At 40.2% G+C, this 22,447-nt stretch overlaps 3 protein-coding genes across 6 annotated transcripts; 1 reads left to right on the plus strand and 2 right to left on the minus strand.

Moving 5' to 3' along the window:
* Positions 1-1,150: 1,150 nt before the first annotated feature.
* Positions 1,151-2,200, minus strand: LOC107278582 (uncharacterized). The gene has a single exon (XM_015787624.3). The coding sequence runs from the start codon at positions 1,951-1,953 to the stop codon at positions 1,564-1,566; it is 390 nt and encodes a 129-aa protein (XP_015643110.1). The 5' UTR covers positions 1,954-2,200; the 3' UTR covers positions 1,151-1,563.
* An 8,268-nt stretch (positions 2,201-10,468) lies between these two features.
* On the minus strand, positions 10,469-13,024 carry LOC4340408 (phosphopantothenoylcysteine decarboxylase-like). 4 transcript variants are annotated; one of them, XM_066311138.1, is made up of 4 exons: positions 12,870-13,012; positions 11,853-12,207; positions 11,577-11,724; positions 10,469-11,052 (listed from the first exon to the last, which is right to left on the minus strand). In XM_066311138.1, exons 2-4 carry the CDS (start codon positions 12,189-12,191, stop codon positions 10,979-10,981), a joined length of 561 nt encoding a protein of 186 aa, XP_066167235.1. In that variant the 5' UTR covers positions 12,192-12,207; positions 12,870-13,012; the 3' UTR covers positions 10,469-10,978. The 4 variants fall into 4 exon arrangements, with proteins under 4 accessions (XP_066167235.1, XP_066167236.1, NP_001389710.1 ...); XM_066311139.1 differs by having other exon boundaries at positions 11,853-12,220; NM_001402781.1 differs by lacking the exon at positions 10,469-11,052 and having other exon boundaries at positions 11,069-11,724; positions 12,870-13,024.
* A 3,806-nt stretch (positions 13,025-16,830) lies between these two features.
* On the plus strand, positions 16,831-21,131 carry LOC4340409 (G-protein coupled receptor 1). Its single transcript, XM_015786034.3, has 9 exons — positions 16,831-17,104; positions 17,728-17,759; positions 17,990-18,159; positions 18,654-18,748; positions 19,330-19,431; positions 19,552-19,608; positions 19,937-20,080; positions 20,536-20,606; positions 20,724-21,131. The coding sequence occupies exons 1-9, from the start codon at positions 16,916-16,918 to the stop codon at positions 20,827-20,829; spliced, it is 966 nt and encodes a 321-aa protein (XP_015641520.1). The 5' UTR covers positions 16,831-16,915; the 3' UTR covers positions 20,830-21,131.
* Positions 21,132-22,447: the final 1,316 nt, after the last annotated feature.

Below are 22,447 nucleotides of genomic sequence, written 5' to 3' on the forward strand. Positions count from 1 at the left end.
AGTGATTTGCTTACTTATTACACACAACTCTATTTTTTCTCGCGGTTGTATATACTTGTATGCAACATTTGGGGTTAATGCTAATCATATTAATAAGGATGTTCGCTGGCAATAACAACATATGGCTATATAGCAAGCCAGCAGGAAGGCAGCAGCCAACCATGAATCACATAATCACACTTCAGATGGGTTGCAATTGAAGTTTCAAACGGCTGGGCTTGATTTGTAACTCCAGCCCAAAATATTGCAGCTACCGGTACTGAATGGCCTCATTTACGATCGAGTTCTTTGTACTCAAACGGCAAGAAGAATGATCGTAAGATTTTCTTACGGTATCATTAGTTGACCCGTCTGAGAAGGCATTTTTTAGTTGGAGAATCTAATTGGCGCAACATTTGCGACTTTTTTTAGTACAATTATAATAGTAATTGAATTTGCACGAGATTAGTCGTGTTTTGTTTACAAAACGGCAGGAGCTCTGCCTAATTTAATTTAAGGAAGGGGTGAAAGATACAAGGTTCGAACGTACAGCAAAGGGAAAAAAAGAGAGGCAAAAACGACTAGAGATTACAAGAGCAGAGCCACTAAAGAAGCTCTAAATATCGTCGTAGTTTTCCTGAAAAGAAATATCGTCATAGTAAGTAGCCAACGCGAGCAAGCCAAGATTATGTGAAACCAGGAAAAGAAATATGAGTCTCATCCTGATTATTTTGCTGGAAATCCTCCTATTACGCTCCAGCAAGATGTTCCACCACGCCGTCATCAAAGTCATTGCAATCACTTATCTTATACTCCCTCCATCTACTTTTGATAGTCATATTTCATCTTAACACACAGACCAATGATAAGTGATTCTACTTATCATCCATTTAAACATGCTACTAGTCATTCCTCGTAAACAAACGATTCATTAACATTTACATTTCTCGATGTCCATGCAACCAATCTTGTGTGGAAGAATGGAGAGTCATGCATTAAATCTGAGAAAATCATTAAGATGATAGATTATTGGATTGAAATATACCTATCAAAAATAGATTTTTCAGATTTGGAAATATGACTATCAAAAGTAGATGGATGGAGTAATGAACAACAAATTAAGTTACCCACACAATGAGTTCATTTCAGAGGAATTATAGCACAAGCGAAGAGAGTACATAAACATGGATTTTTGAATAGCTAACATTACAAACCCCATGTACAAACATGGTACAACGAAACTTACAGCTCTAATACAATGTTTTCAACTACTACTAATTTACAAGGTGGCCACAATTAATATCCAATTGAACGGTGTCCAAAACAACTGGACACAGTTACAAATTGCAATGCTACACACACAACTTCATGCTCGATCACACGGAGCTTAATCATGCTCCTCTCTCGAGCAATCATCAATCAGATCACATATTATTATTATTCTTTGAGAGCCAATCTACACATGCTCCCAAGTTTATTCTTAATTTATTATTAATTGATTCAATAATAAACTCGCCATTGACGAGCTCAACATCCCAATCATTGTGGCAAGCTTCGCCGCCGGCCGGGAAAGCAAGCAATGAATCAGTCGTCGTCTCCGCCGCCGGGGCATCCGGACCCCGCGGCGACCTTCCTCCCCTGCGGCGGCGGCGGTGGCGCGGCCGGGGACGCCGGTGGCGAGTCGAGGCAGCGGCGGAGCAGCCTCGAGACGGCGGCGACGAGGTCGTCCTCCGCCGCGGCGCCCCCCGCGCGCGGCGCGGCGGAGCGCGCGAACGCAACGTGCCGGTCGAGCGCCTCCGCCGTGGTGATGGTGGCCTTCCCGGCGCCGGCGCGGCGGATCTCGTCGCCCACGGCCTCCGCGCAGAGGCCGCACACCCACCGCCCCATGTACTCCTCCCGCACCGCCGCGATGTACCGCGGCGTGCACTCCTCCGTGAAGCCGCAGCACTCGCACCTGGCTGCCTCCACCTCCATGTCGACGACGACGACGACGGCTACTCCTCTCTCCTTACCGCTCCTTCTCCCAGACGGCGTAGGCGGGGACGGTGGCGGCGCTCGGCGCCGTGTGGCGCTCTCCCTCCTCGCTCCGGACGGTGGCTACGGCTGCGGCTGCGGCGGCGATGACGGTGTCGGCGGCGGGTGAGGCCGGTGTCATCGCAGGCGACGTCTCGCTCTCTCCTCTTCTCTTGCACCGCCGCTAATCTTTCACTGCTTCCTCTCCACCGAAACGTGTGGTCTCCATGTGGTATTTATCCGCAAAACGGCGTGGAGCGGGTGGGGCCCACCACGAAACGGTCGGGGTTCCTCCCCCTTAGACGCGGACACGTGGGGCCATCCCTTGGAGGGCCCACATGTCAGTGAGTACGAGTGGTGTATGTGGCGGTGAGAGTTGGAGAGTGGAAGAGGGACGGGGACGCGAAAGGGAGGCCCACGTCAGGGGGCTGATGAGCTGGAAGGGTCCCCACCCTTTTTAATGTGTGGACCTTGACAGCTGGCGACGGCACCGAGGAAGAGAGGAGGGGAGGGAGTGGCGGCCGCCGCGCCACCACCACTTGACTAGTCGACTACTCTTTCTCTGAGCTCCTGCTAGGTGGAATTGGTGCAAGTTCGGATACCGTGTCGTTGTCGTTGGGCCCTCTCGTCATTTTCGTGTGCGCTATTTATCGTTTTTTTTTGTTTCAATTGATAAAAATGATTTGTCGCGATTGCTCTTTTTTTTTATGTAGATGCCTACAACCATAAGATTCATAATGAAACGCATCTCAACCAAACAAGGAAAAAGGTTTTGTGCCCACTCTAGAAAATTGAATGACATAGGAGTATCAAAGCAACCTACATTATTATCTTGCCACCAAACATAAGCTATCGTCCGGTTCTATACCTTAATTGTTTTACAAAGTTAATCTCAACTACCCATAAAGATCACACCAAATACAATGAGGTTATTCGGTAATTTTGTTATGTAGCTGTTCAGGCTACACGGGATAGCGCAGCCACTCGGCTACTCGGCTACAGGTCTAGACTACATCCTAGCCATTCATCTGTTGTAGCTACTGATTTATCCGCTGAGCTACTGTTGTCTGTCGCAGGCTCGCAGCAGGCAGCGCTGCAGTAGCTAACTCTTTCGAACAGATTTAATATGAAAGTTCAATCTATATATAAAGATTGAACTACATTTGGACTACATATATAAAGGCAAAAAAAAGATAAATAAAAAAACGAGTCCCATCTCTATACATTACATGCATTAATCCTTCCCGCTTACCATAGAAACAAAGTGGCCTAGGTCATGTGCTGCACGGTGCTTATCATTGATGCAGAAAACCTGTGAGCAAATGTACATGAAACATGGCACGTACTCACCGAAAGAACAGAAAAGAATCGCATATCCATGGGAAAAGAAATGGAGAGCATCCTGTGATAAAGCCATGATGCATTAAGACGACGTACATTGATAGGATCCTGTGAAGAAAGAGAGAGAAAAGACGATCGTCACATACTGGTGTTCGAGTGGTGACCCAAAAAAAAAAAAAAACAACCACCAGATGATCAGTCCGTGCATGCAGGGACGCCCCGGACAGTCCAGCCATGTGACACGGACAGATTGGTCATGATTCATCCTACTACACGTTAGTACGTACTCATCCGTAAAAAAAAAACTCAAATTTGTTATACTACATGACATATTTCTAGATTCATTTTTTTTTACTGAGGGAGCAGGAATACCAGTACTAACCAGGGTTAATATTACCATCGGTAAACGCGCGGTTACCGGGCTTACCGCGGGGTACGATAATATAAATACCACGGTAACCTCCTTAAATTCAAATAATTTTTAAAAATAATTTGAATTTTTTGATAAATTTTGCACGGTTTTTCACGGTAACCGTCCTTACCGCCGGGGCCGGGGTTACCACGCCCCGGCGGTTTGGAAAACCCTGGTACTAACCATGTGATTGAGCAATGCACGTACATTGCGCGTGCGCATATATATATATATATATATATATATATATATATATATATATATATATATATATATATATATATATATATATATACAGAGAGAGAGAGAGAGAACGAACAAACAAAACATACACGAAATATATTCAATGATAGACCAGATCATATACGGTAATTCAGGTGAGGTGATATCGTAGTTTCGTATAAGCTTGTGGTGAGACTCTGACGTTTGTTCTCATTTTTGCAAGGAATTTCGAGGAATGGATATATAAATGGACTTACGGAAATGAATCCCGAGGTATACTAATCAAAACTACGTGATTTTGTAAGAGTATTATATATATATATATATATATATATGAGTTTATGAGATATTACTATTTTAAAACTGCTTTTAGCTTTATAAAAGTTAATTTATTTATGGAGTATTTATATTCTCGAATAATTATTACAAATATTTTATTCTTGTTTTTTTCCTTTTTAGGCTACAATAGTGAGCTCTTAAGAGGCAACATGATCTGTTCTTGTTATCTTTTTATTTTCTTTAAGGCTATGTGCATCTTGATGCAGAGATCGGTCGTAATTTTACTGTTTAATGAAATATAACCATTCTCTATAGAAATTTATATATTTAACCATCACGTAGAAAAGGAACCAATACAGTCAATTCGTACAGCTATGTGTATACTCTCTCTGTCGAAAAAAAACTTAACCTAGGAGTAGGGCTGTCAATGAGCCGAGCTCGAGCGAGTTTGGCTATGTAGGCTTGAGCTTGACATGAACTCAAGCCGAGCCTGGATATTGATCGAGCTTGGGAGTGAGCTCGAGTTCGAGCTCCAGCAAACTTCGAGCCTACTCGAGCTTGACAGCTTGACTTGGTGAAACTCCAAAGAACTTACTCTTGTATAAGAGATATTAATGCAAATTATCAGTAGTAAAAAATAATGGGTGCTACTTGTCTTTAATGAAGCCTCTGCAGCTTTTCTCATGAATTCATGGCTTTGAAACGTTGCAATTAACAAAAGCTAGCTGCTACATCTAATAGGAATAGTAGTACTATTATTAGCAACCGGATAATTGCTTTATTGAGAAGCATTAATGAGATCTTGAAACTTGAGCAGGTCATGCACGATGACAAATATACATTGACCCATCAAAAATATATTCATACATGCAATGCATCTTACGCTAATCAAACCCTGTCGAGCTATTCGAGCTCGAGCTTGCTAGGCTTGCGAGTCTCAGTCTAGGCTTGAGCTTGGTTTGTTTAGTATTCGAGCCGAGCTCGAATCAAGCTCGAGCAGCTTGCGAGCTCCGAGCTTTTTTAACAGCCCTACCTAGAAGCGAGGGGATGTACCATCTCCTAGTACAACAAATCTCGATAAAGGATAGTCCAGATATATTGTAGTAGAAGGTGTCAGGTTGAGTTTTTTATAGGATGGAGAAAGTATGCGTGTTCAATGGAATTAACAATAGGCCATCCAGAGTTCTCTAGATGTATGGACCAAATGTGGGGCGTACATCCATGTGTACTCTTGCACGTACTTCACAAAATCCTTAAAAAAATGTTTTTTTGCAACCGCGCGGACGCGTCGAATCGACTGAGCGATCGATCCACCGCACCGTAGGAGCGGCGCGTTTCGCTGTACGTTTGGAAGGTATCGCGTGCAAGAGGACACAGAGCGGGCGGGGTCACATACTCACATGACGATGACGAGATCGATCGACGATCCGGCTGGGATCCGATCGATCGATCGCCTCATCGCCGGTTGACGTATGCTAAAAGTTGGTGGAGATCGACCAAGTGATCCACCTACATCGGAACGTACCTGTACGTTAATTTTTACCTGGCTAAGCAAATGCATGCATGAATGTACCGTGGGATAGCGTCATTGTGTCCGTGCACAAGCTTAGGACATGTACAGCGGTTTATATTAGTGGTATCTTTATTGCCATGCAATTAAATTTGATGACATGGAAGAAAAAGAAAGGAGCATGGTTGTTATGCATGATAATGCTCAGAGTCGACTCTTAGCATTTATTAGAGCAAATTTTGTTGCATGGTGATGAAAGAAAGGAAAGAAGAGTAAGAAAAAAATATTTTGATACATTATGATTAAAGACCATATTGTCTCTAACTATTGTAGGGTGCTAGTCTCTAGATAATATAGAGCTCATATCTGACTTTAACTTTGTACATGTCCTTAGCTATATATATTCCGATTCTTACTAAGGTTAAATTGATTTTATGTAAAAAGAATCCCTAAAAAGATTATGTGAAATTCTCGCCTTAGAAAAGATAATATAGCAAATGAACCAAAACGTTTGTACTGTAAATAGAAACATATATATACCCTGGTTCATGTCGGATCAATAAAAGCATAAAAGGAGTAACAAAACACAAGCAACGCTAAAAAAACTCTAAAAGATAAAACTTGTACGATAGACGATTAAATAAAAAGCGGTCCATTAATCATTAAGAATGGAGTCTTACCTTCATGAACGAATGATAATTGTAACCCGTATCATATTATCGAACTTTCGATTTCAAACTCAGTAATTAAGACGTGAAAATGCTAGTCGTCAGTATTAAGCGATACCGATGGTATGTTTATGATGGATTTTCTTTCTCCAATTTGAAATACTGATGGTTTATGATAGTGGGTTTCCCATAGAAAATACTCCGTATTTAGGATCATCACTCTGCTTTGCCCTTGCTCGAACATTCGTTATGTCTATCTGGGACACTACCGACTACCGTGCATTCCAACTTGCAAATTAAGGACCGTGAGAGGTCGTAAGAACCGAGAACGACGTGACGACGATAAGCAAATGCGATCTGCCTTTTCAAAATCGTGATCTCCGAATCGGCCCACCATAGATTATACAGTAATTAACCGTGACCCGTCGTGACATGACCTGTGTAGTGATCGATCAAACGGAAAGCAATTGCTACTGGTACAGTGGTACTAATCAAGTACTGATAGCTACAGTATCTATACAGTAGACTAGCATAGTACGCCGAGTACAGGAGACCAGGGTACCTCATGCACGACTAGCCTGTCCTTATAAGAGCAGGTACAATAGCAGGCTATAAATCAGCTACAAACAGATTTGTAGCTAATTATAGCACGGACTTCAAGACACAGCGTGTGTATGACAAGTAGGACCAGGTATTAATAGTATAGTATGCAACTATTGTATGAATAAATTATTAGATTGGCTATAGATAAATTGGAGCTAGTAGTTAGCTATACTATTAAACTTGCTCTAAGAGCACCCGCAATGGTTATCTATATGCTCTCTACAAGAGATCCATGTCATCATATTTTCCTACTTGGAAGAGATTAAATGAAGAGAGAGAGTAAAACTATCTACTAACTTAGAGATAGTCTATAGAGAAAAACGAGGCAATGGATGAGAGAGCTATAGATACCCATGTAGACATACTATTGAGGTGATTTACTATTAATCTAATCTATTGCTGAGATGTACATATTTTATAGAGAGCACCTTACTTTACCATTGCGGGTGCTCTAATGCGGTTGCTATCGACTTCGTTTTAACTACAGGCAGGCTCTGCCTGCTCCCCGTTGTTATCTGTATATATCGCCACGGATTAATTGCTTGATGTCTAGTACATGATGCGGTGCAGCATTGCGATCGATCACATGCATGACTGACGGTAGGGGACAAGCCAACACACCTAGTATACTCCATCCACTTCATAAAAAATCAACTTCTAAGCTATGTCTATATATATATAATCAGAAATTCATTTTTATGAGACGGAGGGGAGGGAGTAGCTCGGCCTGATGTTAAATCCGTTCATACTGTGCTTTTCGTTGAGTGTAGGCACCTGATATAGAGTTGAAAACCATATTTTTAGATTATCATAGATTATGCGTGGATTACCATGGCTGAACCGTACACTTTACATCATAAGAAATTAAAATAAAGTTTAAACCATATTTTTAGATTATCGTGGATAGATTATGCATGGATTACCATCATTGAACCGTACACTTTACAACCTAAGAAATTAAAATAAAGTTATTCTCATTATAAATATTTAGGTTATATTATTTGTCATCATTTTTACCTGACTTCAAAACTTTCTTTTCCCTCGTTTGATGACTTGAGGTTGAAAAAGAGACAAAAGTCCACCCACCTGAAGTGGTGGTGGGTGGTGGCATATTCACCACTTACCATTATTATTGGGGCTTTTAAAAAAGTATAGATACATAGATGTTTCTAAAATTATGATTTATTCGAAAGTTCCTTTTCCAACATAGTATAGATACATGTGCCCATACAAATGCGCACACACTCACCTCTTATGAATGCATATACGCACATTAAAACTAAGCACATCTGAAGAGTGAAGACTGAGTCGGCATATCTTATATTTACAAAGTCACCATATTTACCTCACTGGCGATGTCATCTAATATTTGAACTCGGGTAATCAGCCTTCACGACAAAAAATCTAACCAGTTGAGCTACACTTGCTTTGCTATTCAAAAGTTTTTTACATCAACATTGTTTAGATATTAGCTATATAATATATAACTAGCAGGGTGGCCCGAGCAGATTGCGCGGCTAGTATCATTATATTTTTTTCTCATATAATAGCGTATATGTTTTCTCATTATATTATTCAAATATATTAAAATGACAATATAATTTTAAATTTTGCAATAATTTTATAAAACTACTAATGTGTAATATTCATATTATATTTTATATACGTGTTAGTTATTAATTATTTTTAATATCAAATTTTAGTTATTTGTAAATTATATATATTCATATATGGACTCTATACTCGTCTTTTAATATTTCTTTTTTTAAAATTCCGAATTTTCTGTAAATTGTATTTCTATATAGACTCTATACTCTTCTTCCAATATTATTTATTTTTATTTCTGAATTTTTATTATTTCTAATTGTATTTCTATGTGGACTCTAAACTCATCTTTCAATATTCTTTAATTTTTAATTTCGAATTTCAGTTACTTCTAAATTGTATTCCTATATTTATATTCCTATACTGACCTTAAACTTTTCTTCCTATGTTTTTCTTAATTTCGAATTTTAGTTATTTATAAATTGTATTTTTATACGGACTCTAAACTCTACTTTTAATTTTATTATGTTTATTCCAAATTTTAGTAAGTTTTAAATTCCTAATGGACTCTATACTCTACTTCTAATATTCCTTATTTTTTAATTCCGAATTTATATTTTTTTCTTAATTATATTTCTATATGGATTCTATACTCTACTTCTAATATTCCTTATTTTTAATTTAAAATTTATATTATTTTCTAATTGTATTTCTATATGGACTCTATACTCTACTTCTAATATTCCTTATTTTTAATTCCGAATTTCAGTTATTTCCTAATTGTATTTTTATATGGACTCTATACTCTACTTCTAATATTCCTTATTTTTAATACCGAATTTCAGTTATTTCCTAATTGTATTTTTATATAGACTCTAGTCTCCTCTTCTAATATTCCTTATTTTTTAATTCCGAATTTTAACTATTTCTAAATTGTATTTCTATATGGACTCTGCTTTTTCTTTTTCCTCGATTAATGTGAGAATTTCTAGACCATGAGAGCGAACGTGGAGGCTCCTTTTTCTATTCCTTTAATTATATAATAGATATTTTATTCGTCTCTATAAGCAACTGTCCATCTAAGTTATTATCTAACCATCCGTTTCAAACACATAAACCCACTTGGCTGAGCTGATTTTAAATTTCTAGACTTGGTTTTAGAATTAATTAAGATATTTCTTCATCATGTCCTTTGCCCATTCTTTTTACAAGGTCAGTAAGAAAGAAATTAAATAAAATCTATCTCTAATTATATATTCTAAAAACTTACTTTAAAAGTCAAAGCATTTTGAATTATATTCTGCAGCAAAGCCAAGTTCAGCCAAATAATGTAGCTTTATCAACCGACTAGCCGTCGCTTGATAACACACACAAAATTTTCTGTGTGGATTGAGCTTTAGAATACTCAAACATAGCTTTTTTAAAAAAATTCCCCTGAAGTTGACACTCAGACGCTTCACACTGCTATGGATTCTACAATTCAAATTGCTCTTGAGTTCTTCCAAGGTCCGCTTCTTTTTGTGTGGTCAGAGAGCTGAAACCAATGGGGGAATTACGGTGTGAGCTTCTTAGACCTTGCATATACTTGTCTTAATCAAATCATCCTCAACGAAATAAATTAATATAACACATGTGTAGTGAAACAAATCAAGTCGTTTTAGCTGCGCGAGACAGAGAAATGGTGATTTGACCCCCTTTTTCAATCCCAACATAATCTCAGAAAAGTTGTGACCGGCCATGTTTATTAGTTTGAGGCCATGAAAGCGCCAACGCAGTGCGCTTTCACGATCTTAAAGATGACAAGCGTAGGGGAATTTTATGGTTTTTCTTGTTATACTTTCAATTTTTTTAGGCTGGAAAGAACGTAGACCAGTTCAGAATCAACTGATCAAGATGTACCATGCAGTTCAACTTCAACACCACTGTGTTACTATTTCAACATACACCATGGCCAACCATATGCAGTTCAACTTCAAGTTCAGTCATGCTGATTGATAAATATATGCATGGCATTTTTTGTGTTACTCCTCTAGTTGAGCTTTATCATGCATACCATATAGGCAGAATTATCCAAAAGAGTCGATGTTGAACGGTCATAATCTTTCCAATTGATCGGTAAACCATTCCTCACCATATCCTTGTGGGGTGCAGATGATGACTAAACTTGAAACGCCACCTTCACCCAGCTTGTTGCAATCCCCTACCAAATGCTTATCTGAACTTGGCATTATCTTCTTGCTTAGTCACCATTTTCTTTTTTGCATTCACAGGGCTTGCCTGCCACATGTCATTCTCAGTTTGTTCCTGCACCAGCTTCAAGTGATCCATGCGACAAATCACCAGTCATCAACGAGAGGGAAGCGTAGATCGAAACAAAGGATTCAGGTAAGCCGTCATGTCCAAGCTTTAGCGGCTGCGTATCCAAGCAGGAAAGTGCAGCATTTGCACACCAGACAAGTTCACCTTCCAATATACGCATGCTGCACAAAAAGAAAAGGATGAAAGAACAACCTGCTACATTTTGATTCCATCACGAGTCTTTGCAAACATTTGCAGAAAAAAATAGTGCTACAACATGAACATATTCATCAGCACCTTAGCATTATGTCACAAGAAATTTGGAAAAGCAACATTAAAGTGCTGGGACAATAGCCTTTCTCCAATCTCCACGTCCTACCATATCACTAATAGTAGTACAACAACTGGCCAATAAAGGTGCTATGTTGGCCGACATAGACATCACTTAACATTTCATTTTGTGACACGAAGTACTCTTTACCATAGAAAACTAGGTCCAGAGTTTAATCTTGAACAGAATAGTTGCCGCATCAGCTAGATGGGAGGTTTCTGCCGGCAGGAACCACAGGTGAACTATTTGTATTAAGTGGCTGTCTCTTGCAAGCAAGCCTGACGGTGGAATCGATCACAGAAGGCTCAGCCATTGCACCATTACCATAATCACCACAGGCCAGCCTTTTGGTAATGGGAGGGACCAAAGATATACCTAGCAGGTTGATTGTCTCAAGATGACGACTGGTGAACGGGTTGTTCCACATGAAGGTGTTCATAGCTGGGGCAACAAAGAGTGGTTTGCTGTAGTCCCATGCTCTCACTATGCATGTCAAGAGGTTGTCACATAAACCACCAGCAATCTGAACAAAACTAATCCAGTGTCACTTTTTTGTAGGCAGCGAAAACAAGTTGACATTGTCAAACAAATCCAGGATTCAACATAAAAAATATATGGTTCACACCAGAAAAAGAAAAGAAAATCACATACCTTAGCTAGGGTATTAGCTGATAATGGCGCAATCACCATGATATCTGCCCATTTTCGCAGTTCAATGTGCAAAACTTCATCCCCTATCTTCTTCCAGGTAGACCATTCATCATCATCAGTGTAAAGAATAATATTGCTAGGCAGAGACGTTCTATCAATAAAATGTAATGAAGCCTTGGTGGCGACGGCTCTGACTTCTGCCCATTCCGAGAAGCTACGGCAAAGGCTCTCAAATTTTATAGCAGCGACGCTTCCAGAGGCAGCAAGGAGGACCCGAGGTTTGCTAGGATGAGGGAAATCCAATCCCAAGGTTTCTTGTACTGACTCTGATGTAGTCATCACCTCAGTACTTCACCTGTACCGCTCCACTACATTAGAATTACATGAATTCAGAAGATCTTTATGCTGCTATACGAAAACTCTATTCACAATGAATTTCTGGAATGAAATGAAAGTGAAACAGAAAGGGGAAATGCCATTTCATTCACGGATTCCATATCTAAGCTAAAGATTAGTTCAAAAACAAAGGTAATTGCATCATGATAAATACATTAGCAAACTGGTCACTAGTTTCTGTTCCTACCTTGCAAGCTTGGATTGATGTAGCGGTCTAACTAAAACTAAACTCAGATTGGAGGTGGAAATAACCTCACCTAGTACAAATTAATACTCCGTAGTGTCATTGTGCTAAGATGGCCAGAAACTAACGCCGGCCATGGTTCTCAGCTGAGCCCCCCAATTCCTCTAGGAAACAAACGCTACCATTCGAACCAAGATGGAGGAAGGTCGCACCCCTGGCTCCAACGCTGCTCCCCGGCCGCGCAAGCGAGGATCCGGCAGTGGGGAGAAGAGAAGGCTACGTTGGGGGTGGGACAACGATAGGAGGCCGGCCGCACACAGCGCCTCTGGGTGTTCGCCGGCCGTGCGCTTGAGGAGGCGGGGCGCGGGGGAGCAAGGAGGAGGACGGGAAGAGGCGGAGACTCACCGAGAGATTATGGGAAGGAGCGGGGGACTCACCGGCGGTGAAGATCCGGGGGAGGAGGGGGTGGCCGGCGCCGTACTCCGGTGGAGATCCGGCGGCGGAGGAGGGTGCCGCGACGGGGGCCTCGAAGTTTTGGTGTGGGAGGACTTCGGTTCAGAATAGCCTTTGGACTTTGGTTACTAGAAGATTTGGGCCTTGGGCCCAGTAATGTATTGGGCTGTGAGGTTGCAGACTTAGGAATTTTTTTAATTTTTAATTTTTTATTAAAATATTTAAAAAAATAGTTTTCTATTTGAAAAATTTACAAAACTAGTCGCCTTTAAGCGATGGGCGACTAGTTTTGCAATATTTTCAAAACGAAAATTATTTTTTAAATATTTTAATAAATAAAATTAAAAACTAAAAAAAATCGCAGAGTTAGAGGCTCATATATTAGGCCCATATTACAAAAATCAAACTTGTTTTTAAACAAGTTTGATTTTGTAATGTGGTCTAATGCATAAATGTATTTTGCATAGCATAAACACAGTTTTGTTCAGTATCCACACTTAAAACATTTCTTTAGATAATGATTCAGACTTAAATATGTCTTGTTCTTCATCTCTAAAAAAAAAGAATCTCCTGTTCTTATTGCAAACAAGAGCCTAAAAAAAACTAAAGATAAAATCATCCTGCATAATTGCAATTTGCAACGATCAAACCATCAACAGCTAATTTGTGACAAGATTTACTACTTATTACTACGTCCAAAACGAGGAAAGTCTGTACAAAATACGATTCAAACAAAGACAGAATTCACATAAAAAAGACGCCATGATTTCCATGTGGGTTAAACATGCTATGCACGCACACAAACACAGGGCACAGAGGCTCACTGAGCTCCTATGCTCGCACCGACACGGCCACGGTGTGCGGCGGCGGTCACCGGCGGACGGATGTCCGCGCGCCGTCCGTACGTCTCGGTCTCAGAACCCGACGGTGGCGGCGGGGCCGAACGCGGCGGCGTGGGAGTACTCGATGCCGACGGGCGCGCGCAGGGCGCCGGCGAGCGCGGCGCCGTCGATGAGGTCGCGGACGGCGTTGGCGTAGCACACCCGCAGCCGCCGCAGCGCGCGCCGGTACATCGCCGCCAGCCACCGCACCCGCAGCCGCCGCAGCGCCCCAAACAGCCTCCTCTTCGTCCCTCCTCCTCCTCCTCCGCCGCCGCCGAGCCTCACCACCGCCACCTTCTTCCTCCTCATCCGCCCAGCCGTCGCCGTCGCCGTCGCCGTCGCCGTCGACGCCGACGCCGACGCCGACGCCGACGCCGAAGCCGCCCTCCTCCTCGGCATCCGGAACAGAATGGCTCGCCTGGCGACCTGGACCACGTCGTCCACCATTTCTTGGCTTTCTCCTATATACCTCACTAGCTAGCTCAGCTTGATCTCTAATCTCTCTCGCTTTTCTTCTTACCAAGAGAAGAAGCTAAGCTAAGCCAGCTTAGCTAGCTTGCTTGCAGAGTGTTCTAATTATACTCCTTTTCTGTGACCTTTTCTGGGTGTCAAGCTAATTTAATCACTAGATGAATTAACTTAACTATTCTTCAATAAGTCCAAACGACTGATCGGTGACGATGATGTAGTAGCAGTTAAGTATCAGGTCATCTCGAGAATGGTCTTTTCTTTTTCTGGAGGGGTACTGGTACATGCTGATGTGTTGTCTTATGGAGGCCGGAAAAGTTAGCCGGTGTGCTACGTTGACCTCAACGACGAGCGGTTAGATCTCGATCAAAAATTAAATGTGACGTATTGGTTAGTTACCGCTTTCTCCGTTTTAGAATATAAAAAAGTTTTACAATTGGATAATATTATACAAAAATTAGATAAACTAAATAGAAAGATGTTGTGATTGATTGATAAGGAAATATTGATGAAAACATTATTATATTTTGAGAAAAATTCAAAGTGTTAAAAGTTGTTATATTTTAGTACGTAGAGAGTACATACTCTATATAATTGATCTCTGTGAAGAAACAAATAGTATCTTCCAAAACAAATTAAAGCAAAGCGTATATAATCAGCAAGGGAGGTTATGATTAATTCGATCAAGGAATGTAGCATAAGGTGCGATCGAAGGGCCGTTTGACTAATGGAATTATTATTTTTTGGATGCATTAAACTCGATAATGCATCCGAGCTAAGAAAAATATTACTGCTGTACTGGTAGCCCACAAGTTAATTAAATTAACTAGGCCATAAGGTTATGGCTCACATGGGTGCATATAAATTTGGACACTGTATCTGTACAAAATTGTGTGAAATCTGTCTGTTGAAGTACACGCCTCACAGTCACAGTCGTTGCATATTCACCCCTTAATCCTTATGTATACAGCACTAGTAGTATTTTAGTCCTTGGATCAAACCTAAAAAATGTAGTATTTTGCCATCGAGAACGAGCGGTGTAGTAAAGGAAATCGCGACTTTGACCATGTTCAAGAAAACAAAATCATGATATTTTAAAGAGTGAATTGCATCTTGAACTATGTTTTCTTACCCATGTTTCACAATGAACTAGGTGTTATCAAACATTTTCACTTTCAACCAACTATAGTTACTTGAGCATGCAATTTGGACAAGAGGCCCACATGTCAGCCAGACCATGTGTGTCTCTCCCTCTTCCCCTTCTCTCTTCCTCCTCAAGACCAGTCCATCCCTATCCCCACTATCGCTCCCTCCACTTCTCTTTCCAGTTTGCCTATAGCAGTCTAGCTGTCCATCTGTTGTTTCCCTTGAGCTTGAGCATCTAGATTAGGAGCTTATGACTAGATCAAGCACTAGATCAGATCATGCTGCCTCTACTGTTGCAAGAGCAATGAGCACAATACATGGAAGAAAAAAGAGTAGCTACGGAGCAGGGCTGTTGAGGCGCCACGACGGTGCAAGTGGAGCTCGAGCATGGGGCATGGAAGGCGGAGGTTAAGCTCAAGCACGCAGCTAGCAAAGGTGGCCACAGATGGAGCTTGAGCTCAAGCTCAGGGGCAACGTAGACAGAGCTCCTCTCTTCAACGCCATTCCCCGCGGCTCTCAATACCTTAGGCTAGTGGTGTTGTGCTCCTCTGCTAGCTTGACCCAATGTCAGTGCCAAAGTTAGAGACGATTGGCAACAGTCAGCAGCTTGATGTAGAAGCAAGCAGTGGCTGAGTGGAAACATGGAATGTGAAAATGGATAGAGTGGTCTAATGTGCAACCCAAGGTAAAAGACTCTTGTATAAACTAAAAATGTTGGATGTGCCATAGTCCAAAGTGAAACTTTAGTCATAATAACTAGCCCAATATACAATTCACTCTATTTTGAAACTAACCCACTTTATAGAGAAGCATCATATACTATTTACGGAGGGGAGTATATACTTTATTTATAGTTTTAGAAGCACAAACTAATATACATACATCCTATAAAAAAGGAAATCGATAGAGCATACACGTTCTAAAAAATCTTACAAAAATGATCCCAACCTTTTGGTTAAATAAAATCTAGATACGATCTAAGCATGACCCATCAGTGTCAGTAATAAAAATTCATTAAGAAAAAAACCTTTTCCAAATCAGTAATCTTAGGTTGCATTCTTTTCTCCCCTTTTCTAATTTATACTATCTCGTTTCTCGCACACATGTATGGTGTGTTTTTCTTAAAAAAAATTCTATATCAAAGTTGTTTAAAAATTCATATAAATGTAAATTTTAAATTTATTTTATCTAATACTTAATTAGTTATGTGCTAATGAGTCACTCCATTTTGGTGTTAAGGAAAAGTTCTCAACTGGAGCTACCAAAGGCAGACTTATACCGAGTTCATCCATGGATGGGCCCATACACACAGAAGGCCCAAAAAGCAATACGTCTGTACGCTGGCTCGGCCCATTAGACTAACCACCAGACAGACCAAGTAAACCACAGCCTTCGCTACGAAGGCAGGCAAATCCGGTCCAAAACCCAAACCCAACCCAACGACCAAACCACCGACCGGCCGTTCCACTGCGCCATTCCTTCCTTCCCCCCACCTCCTCGTCGACGCGGAGATCGCTCGCTCGCCGGCGACGGCGATGGCGGCATCGGCGGCGGCTGCGGCGGCGGTGAGCCAGGCGCTGAGGGACCGCGACGTCCTCGACGCCGTCGGCACCTCCGCCGCCGCGCTTTCGCTCGCGGGCTCTTCCTTCATCGTGCTCTGCTACCTCCTCTTCCGCGAGCTCCGCAAGTTCTCCTTCAAGCTCGTCTACTTCCTCGCGGTCTCGGTGAGCGGCTCAGATCTGGAACTACTTGGTTTTGGGGGGTTCTGGGTTCGGGAGGCTAGCCTCGTGATCTGCGTAACTGCGTTGGGTTGCGATTTGGAATTGGGGAGCGCAAAGTGGGGATCTGAGGGCAGTGCGGTGTTCATTTCGCCTCCGATTGAGAAATATTGGGGGTTCACGCCGTCAGTTTAACCAACGGATGCTCTGTTTTTGCTGCTTATGCGTGCGAGCTGAAGCAGTTCTCGACAATTTTTTTTTTGTAAGATGTTTGCTATCTGATCGGCACTTGAAGTAGCATAGGGCATGCTCCATTTTTTTTTTAGTGAACCGTGTGAGGATGTTTATGTCATAGACCCTTACTTCAATGTGGCAAGTGATGTCCCTATAAGTATCCATGTAGGCAATTGGCTGGGAGATCACATTTCGTGCTACTGTCTTCTTGGATTGGAAGTACAGTTGGTTTGTTATCTAATTATCATGTTGGTTTGTTAATATTATTAATTGCTGCAAGACAAGCTGATGTCTCTAATCTCAATTTCTTCAAGACATTTGGAAATTTGTTTGAGAGAAATGATATCACATTTCTATTCAAGGTGTTTTTCTGACAGCTTCTGTCTAAATTGCAGGATATGTTTTGCAGCTTATTCACTATTATGGGGTATGCTTCTGACTGTGTTATTCAAATTGTATTTGATAATGCACGTAGTTACTTCCTGACTTTAAATAACTGCAACTAATGTAGGAGAAAGTGTATTACTGTGAAGGAAAAAACATATTGTTCTTTATTTTGTTATTTTTGGAACTGTTACTCATGATTACCCCTTTTTTTGCTGACTTTCTATTATGCGCTAGTGAAATATTCTTACACACATGCTTTTCATATTGCAGGGGCCCATCAAATGCATTCTACTGTTTTGCTCATGACTACAGTGCACACTTCTTCTGTGTGGCTTCTTTTCTATGGACAACCACTATAGCGTTCACTCTTCATCGCACCGTTGTCAAACATAAAACGGATGTTGAGGAGTTTGGATCAATTTTCCACCTGTATGTGTGGGGTATGCAATTCTTTTGACCACTTCTCTGCCTTTCTTGGAGCTTGTGCGTGCCAAATTAGCTGGTGCAATATTATTAAGAAGTTAGAAATGCTTGTTGATTTGGTATAGTGCTTCTTTTTCATTTGAAGTATTGACAATTTTATAGCTGTTTCATCTATTTGAAGTGTATGTGATTGATAAGAGGGAACAAGCGGGAGCATTTTGATTTCTTATATCTAAGCATTATGTAGATTTGATGCACATACTTTTGTTTCTCCTTTTCTGTTATTGTTGTCTGCATTGTTTGTCATCTAAGAACCAAGTATGCAAGTTCCAGTTTCTCATGCATTTTTCATTCCTGTCTGCTAATGTATATACTGAATGGTAGACAACTTAAGACATTTGTTGACTTGACATAATTGCGAACATGTGTTGTAACTCATCCTATTAATCTTGTTGCCCTGCTTGAATTTACAGTTCTTGTGACAATAATTTTCCTTTTATATGTTTCTCAGGAACTTCACTAGCTACAACTGTATTACGTTCAATTGGAAGTGATTATGGAAGGCCAGGCACCTGGTGTTGGATCCAACAAGGAAGCATGGGAAAGGCATGTGACCTTTTGTGTTTTGTCATGAATCAGTTAACTTGGTTCTAACACTGCTAACACCTATCTACAGCTTACATTTGAACCTTATCCATGGTAGTCAGAGTGGCCCAAATTGGTGCTAATGACGTTCCTATATGTTTTTGCTTTCATTTAGTATTTGAGCTGTTATCAAATGATCCAAAACAAACTCCACTCAACAGAATAAGTACTACCTTTGTCTCAAAAAGACTTCATTTCTAGCTATGAACCTAGGCAAGTATTGTCTATATTCATAGTCAGAAATGAAGTCTTTGTGGGATGGAGGTAGTAACATTTATTTATTTGGAATTGCTTACGTACCTTGCACAAGACAGATGGTATCATAAAGTTTAGTGAGTCTCTGAGAGTATACGCATGCTTTCTCTTAGTTTGTATGTTTGACTTTTTGTGCATTGGCTTCTTTCTTTTCCATATCTTTACTGCAATCTATGTCTTCTGTTAATTTGCCATCTTGATCCTAGCTAGACCACTCATTCAAAATAAAAATATTGTCACTTTGTCAGAATTTTAGCAATTGTTCATTATATGTCTTTTATATGCAGGTCTTGCACTTGGTAACCTTTTATCTTCCATTGTGGGGTGCCATTCTCTACAATGGGTATACATACTTTCAGGTTAATCGCATGATAAACAACGCGACAAGGGTATGCATACAGTTTTCTATTTTATATTGATGATAAATAAGGCTTGTATTGAATCCTTGTAAATTCTGCTCTTTTTGCTTATATGTTCTGATTTTCATAAGATAATGGATGAATTTGTAGATGGCTGTTGGCATAAGTGATCGATCAATTCAATCTGACGTGAGGGCAGACAAGAAGGTATAAATTTCCTACACATCTCTTCTCATTATGTGTACTGAAATATTTTCCCCTAATGTGCTACTGTATTCTTCCTACTATCATGAATTCAGAGAGTAACTCATTTGATCCTATTATTTTTTTTATACCTCCAGTCTTGAGATGAACTGGAGTATAATACCTTATGTTATCATGTTTGGAGCAAAAATGATGTGTAAATTCTAGGAGTACTTATATTATCATGTTACCTGGATGTCTGGATCAGCCTCGCACCACTGTCTACTGTCTGGTAGCAGATAGGAATGTTTATTTGAGCAGATACAGCTTATTGACTTGTTTTCTTTTGCAGGCGTTTAATCGGTGGGGTTATTACCCTCTCATTCTAATAGGTTCATGGGCTTTCGCAACAATCAATCGTGTGCATGACTTTGCTAATCCAGGCCACAAGATATTTTGGCTCTCTATTCTTGATGTTGGGTTTGCCGGACTTATGGTGAGTATTTTCATCCTAGATGCTAGTTACCCAGTTCTGAAGAGTTTTCATAACATATTGAAACTACTTTGATAATGTGGGTTGAGCCAACCTTTTAAGTTTAGGGCTAGAGAAAGAGGCTTAGAGGACTCCACGTATCTTGTTGTCAGTCCTGTTGATAATTTTTTATAAATGGGAGCGCTGGAGTTCCAACCCTACTCTTTCTTGAAACAGGCCTATGAAATTGGTTGTATTTCATACTTAGCCTTCAGTATCCAAAGAATTGGCTCTATATAATGCATAGATGAGTCATGGTCTCGTGGAGTCCTCTTGAAGTTCTGTTTGTAGAAGTGTATTGTTGTTTTGTTTCCTTGTGAGGCTTACCTCAGCTTGAGCTTATCTCACAAAACTTCTCTGGCGTTACATCATCTGTGAACACATTTTCCATGGATTCTAATGCTTCATGGTATCTTTAGGGGCTTTTTAATTCCATCGCTTATGGGCTCAACTCGTCAGTGCGCAGAGCGATTGCTGAAAGACTTGACATGTGAGTTATTTTCTAGACTTTACAATCATCTGTTCCTCCTGTATCACCTCATTTCCGTTTATCATTTACTATATTGGTTTATGCACTATATAACATTTTGTTTCCTGAATTGTCCAGGTATCTACCTGAGAGATTTAAAAGGAGCCTCCCTACTCTGACACGATTTAAAAGTCAGCAAGAAAATGAACTTACTTCTCTTATTGTCGATGCGAGTAACACATAGGAATTTTTCTAGCACACTAAGTTTGTTCATATCTTGTGGGTTCTTCAATCCAGAAAGGGTGTATGACATTACTGTAGAGCCAGATGTTTAGCATTAACCATTTGTTAGCATGTGGAATAGTTCCCCTGCGGTCCTTTGTTGATTGCCTTGAACACGAGCAGTGTAATATATTGAAGTTGCATTGTCCGGAGTACATAAGAGATTAGGAGATAGCCAGAGTTGTAGATACTACTATGACGTTGATCTGTATCCCTTTTTTTGTGGATGTATCAGTGTACCACCCTCTCCATGTTTTGCTTTCATATGTTTGTCTCAAAATACTGGCCACAGGCCACATACGGTACGACTTACTAATGTTTCGGTTCTCCTGAGTCCTAACAGTTGACAGTGTCAAAACAGTTTTTCCCATTGATGATTATTTTCACCTTAGTGAAAGCGTAGTTCTTGTAAACTGCCTCGTGGCCTTGTCCATGGGAAAGGAAAAGCACTAGGCTATTGCTTTGAGATGGTGTTGGCTCGAGCTCTCGTCCATAGTGGAAAAGGAGAAGCGGCAAAAGGTGAATACATGGGGAAAGGAAGGAGGCTGGCAATTGCTTTGAGATGGTGTTGGGGATAGGATTCAACATGTTTGAAGGAAGAATTGAATAGGGCTTGCCTTGCTTAGGAGTTACGGTGTTGGGGATAGGATTCAACATATTCGAAGGAAGAATTGAATAGGGCTTGGCTTGTTCAGGAGTTACTCGAATATTTCTCGGTCTTGCACACTCTCGTCAACAGCGACAATCGATTTGTCCTCTATTTTAAATTTAAACGTACATTCAAATGAACATCCAGTAAAACTCTAATATAAAATATGATGCATGGTGCATGAACATATTCAGCGTATATAGGGTGATTTAATATAAATTTAGGAGAAATAATTGCCTAAATCTGATGTATGTGCAATTTATCGCGTTTCTAAGATTTAAATTACAGTAAATACTAAGGTTGCTATTCAAATTTAAATTAATGAAATTTTACAGTATGGTGGTGCTAAGTTTGAGTGTACAATACCAAAGAGAAAATTATTATAATCTAACAAAATTTGGTTAACCTCAATCGGAGTTAAAATGTTTTTTATATAATTTTTTTCAAAAGTTTCAGAATTTCTCAGTACAAAAATAATTAACAGAAACCTTTTCTCAGATTTAATAATTTGTTTACAAAAGAAACTAAAGCGCACTATATAGAGTACGTTTTCCTACAGGGAAAACGTTTTCTAATTGTGTGCATCGATTTAAAACAGTGGGTCCACATGTCAGTGAAAGGCACTCCTCTAATCATTCGGCCAATCATTAAAGTTTCCAGAAATTACATATAGATCCTATGCCTACCTATCAGTGTCTTGCATTTCTTAAAAAGACACTGGGCCTCTTCACTTTACATCATTTTCAACCATATCATTTTTTTTAAAGTTATTAAAAAATATATATATTTAGTTTGTTGTTAAGTTTGATAAATACATAAGAAATTCTGCTAAAATTTTAACAATATTATCATCTTATCAAAATTTTAAAATAATAAAATTTAGTAAGGTTTATTTAAAATAACAAAATCTGAACAGCCCCCTATCTTTTCC

The sequence above is a fragment of the Oryza sativa genome, chromosome 6 (assembly GCF_034140825.1).
Source record: "Oryza sativa Japonica Group chromosome 6, ASM3414082v1".
In the NCBI taxonomy this organism is placed as follows: Eukaryota; Viridiplantae; Streptophyta; class Magnoliopsida; order Poales; family Poaceae; genus Oryza; species Oryza sativa.

Excerpts from the sequence above, each read along its gene's own strand:
- LOC107278582 (XM_015787624.3), bottom strand. The coding sequence starts at position 1,953 with ATGGAGGTGGAGGCAGCCAGGTGCGAGTGCTGCGGCTTCACGGAGGAG.
- LOC4340408 (NM_001402781.1), bottom strand. The coding sequence starts at position 12,191 with ATGACTACATCAGAGTCAGTACAAGAAACCTTGGGATTGGATTTCCCT. Across the intron at positions 11,725-11,852 it reads CAGCTAATACCCTAGCTAAG|ATTGCTGGTGGTTTATGTGA; the intron begins GTATGTGATTTT and ends AGTTTTGTTCAG.
- LOC4340409 (XM_015786034.3), top strand. The coding sequence starts at position 16,916 with ATGGCGGCATCGGCGGCGGCTGCGGCGGCGGTGAGCCAGGCGCTGAGG. Across the intron at positions 17,760-17,989 it reads AGCTTATTCACTATTATGGG|GGGCCCATCAAATGCATTCT; the intron begins GTATGCTTCTGA and ends TTCATATTGCAG. Across the intron at positions 20,607-20,723 it reads ATTGCTGAAAGACTTGACAT|GTATCTACCTGAGAGATTTA; the intron begins GTGAGTTATTTT and ends TGAATTGTCCAG.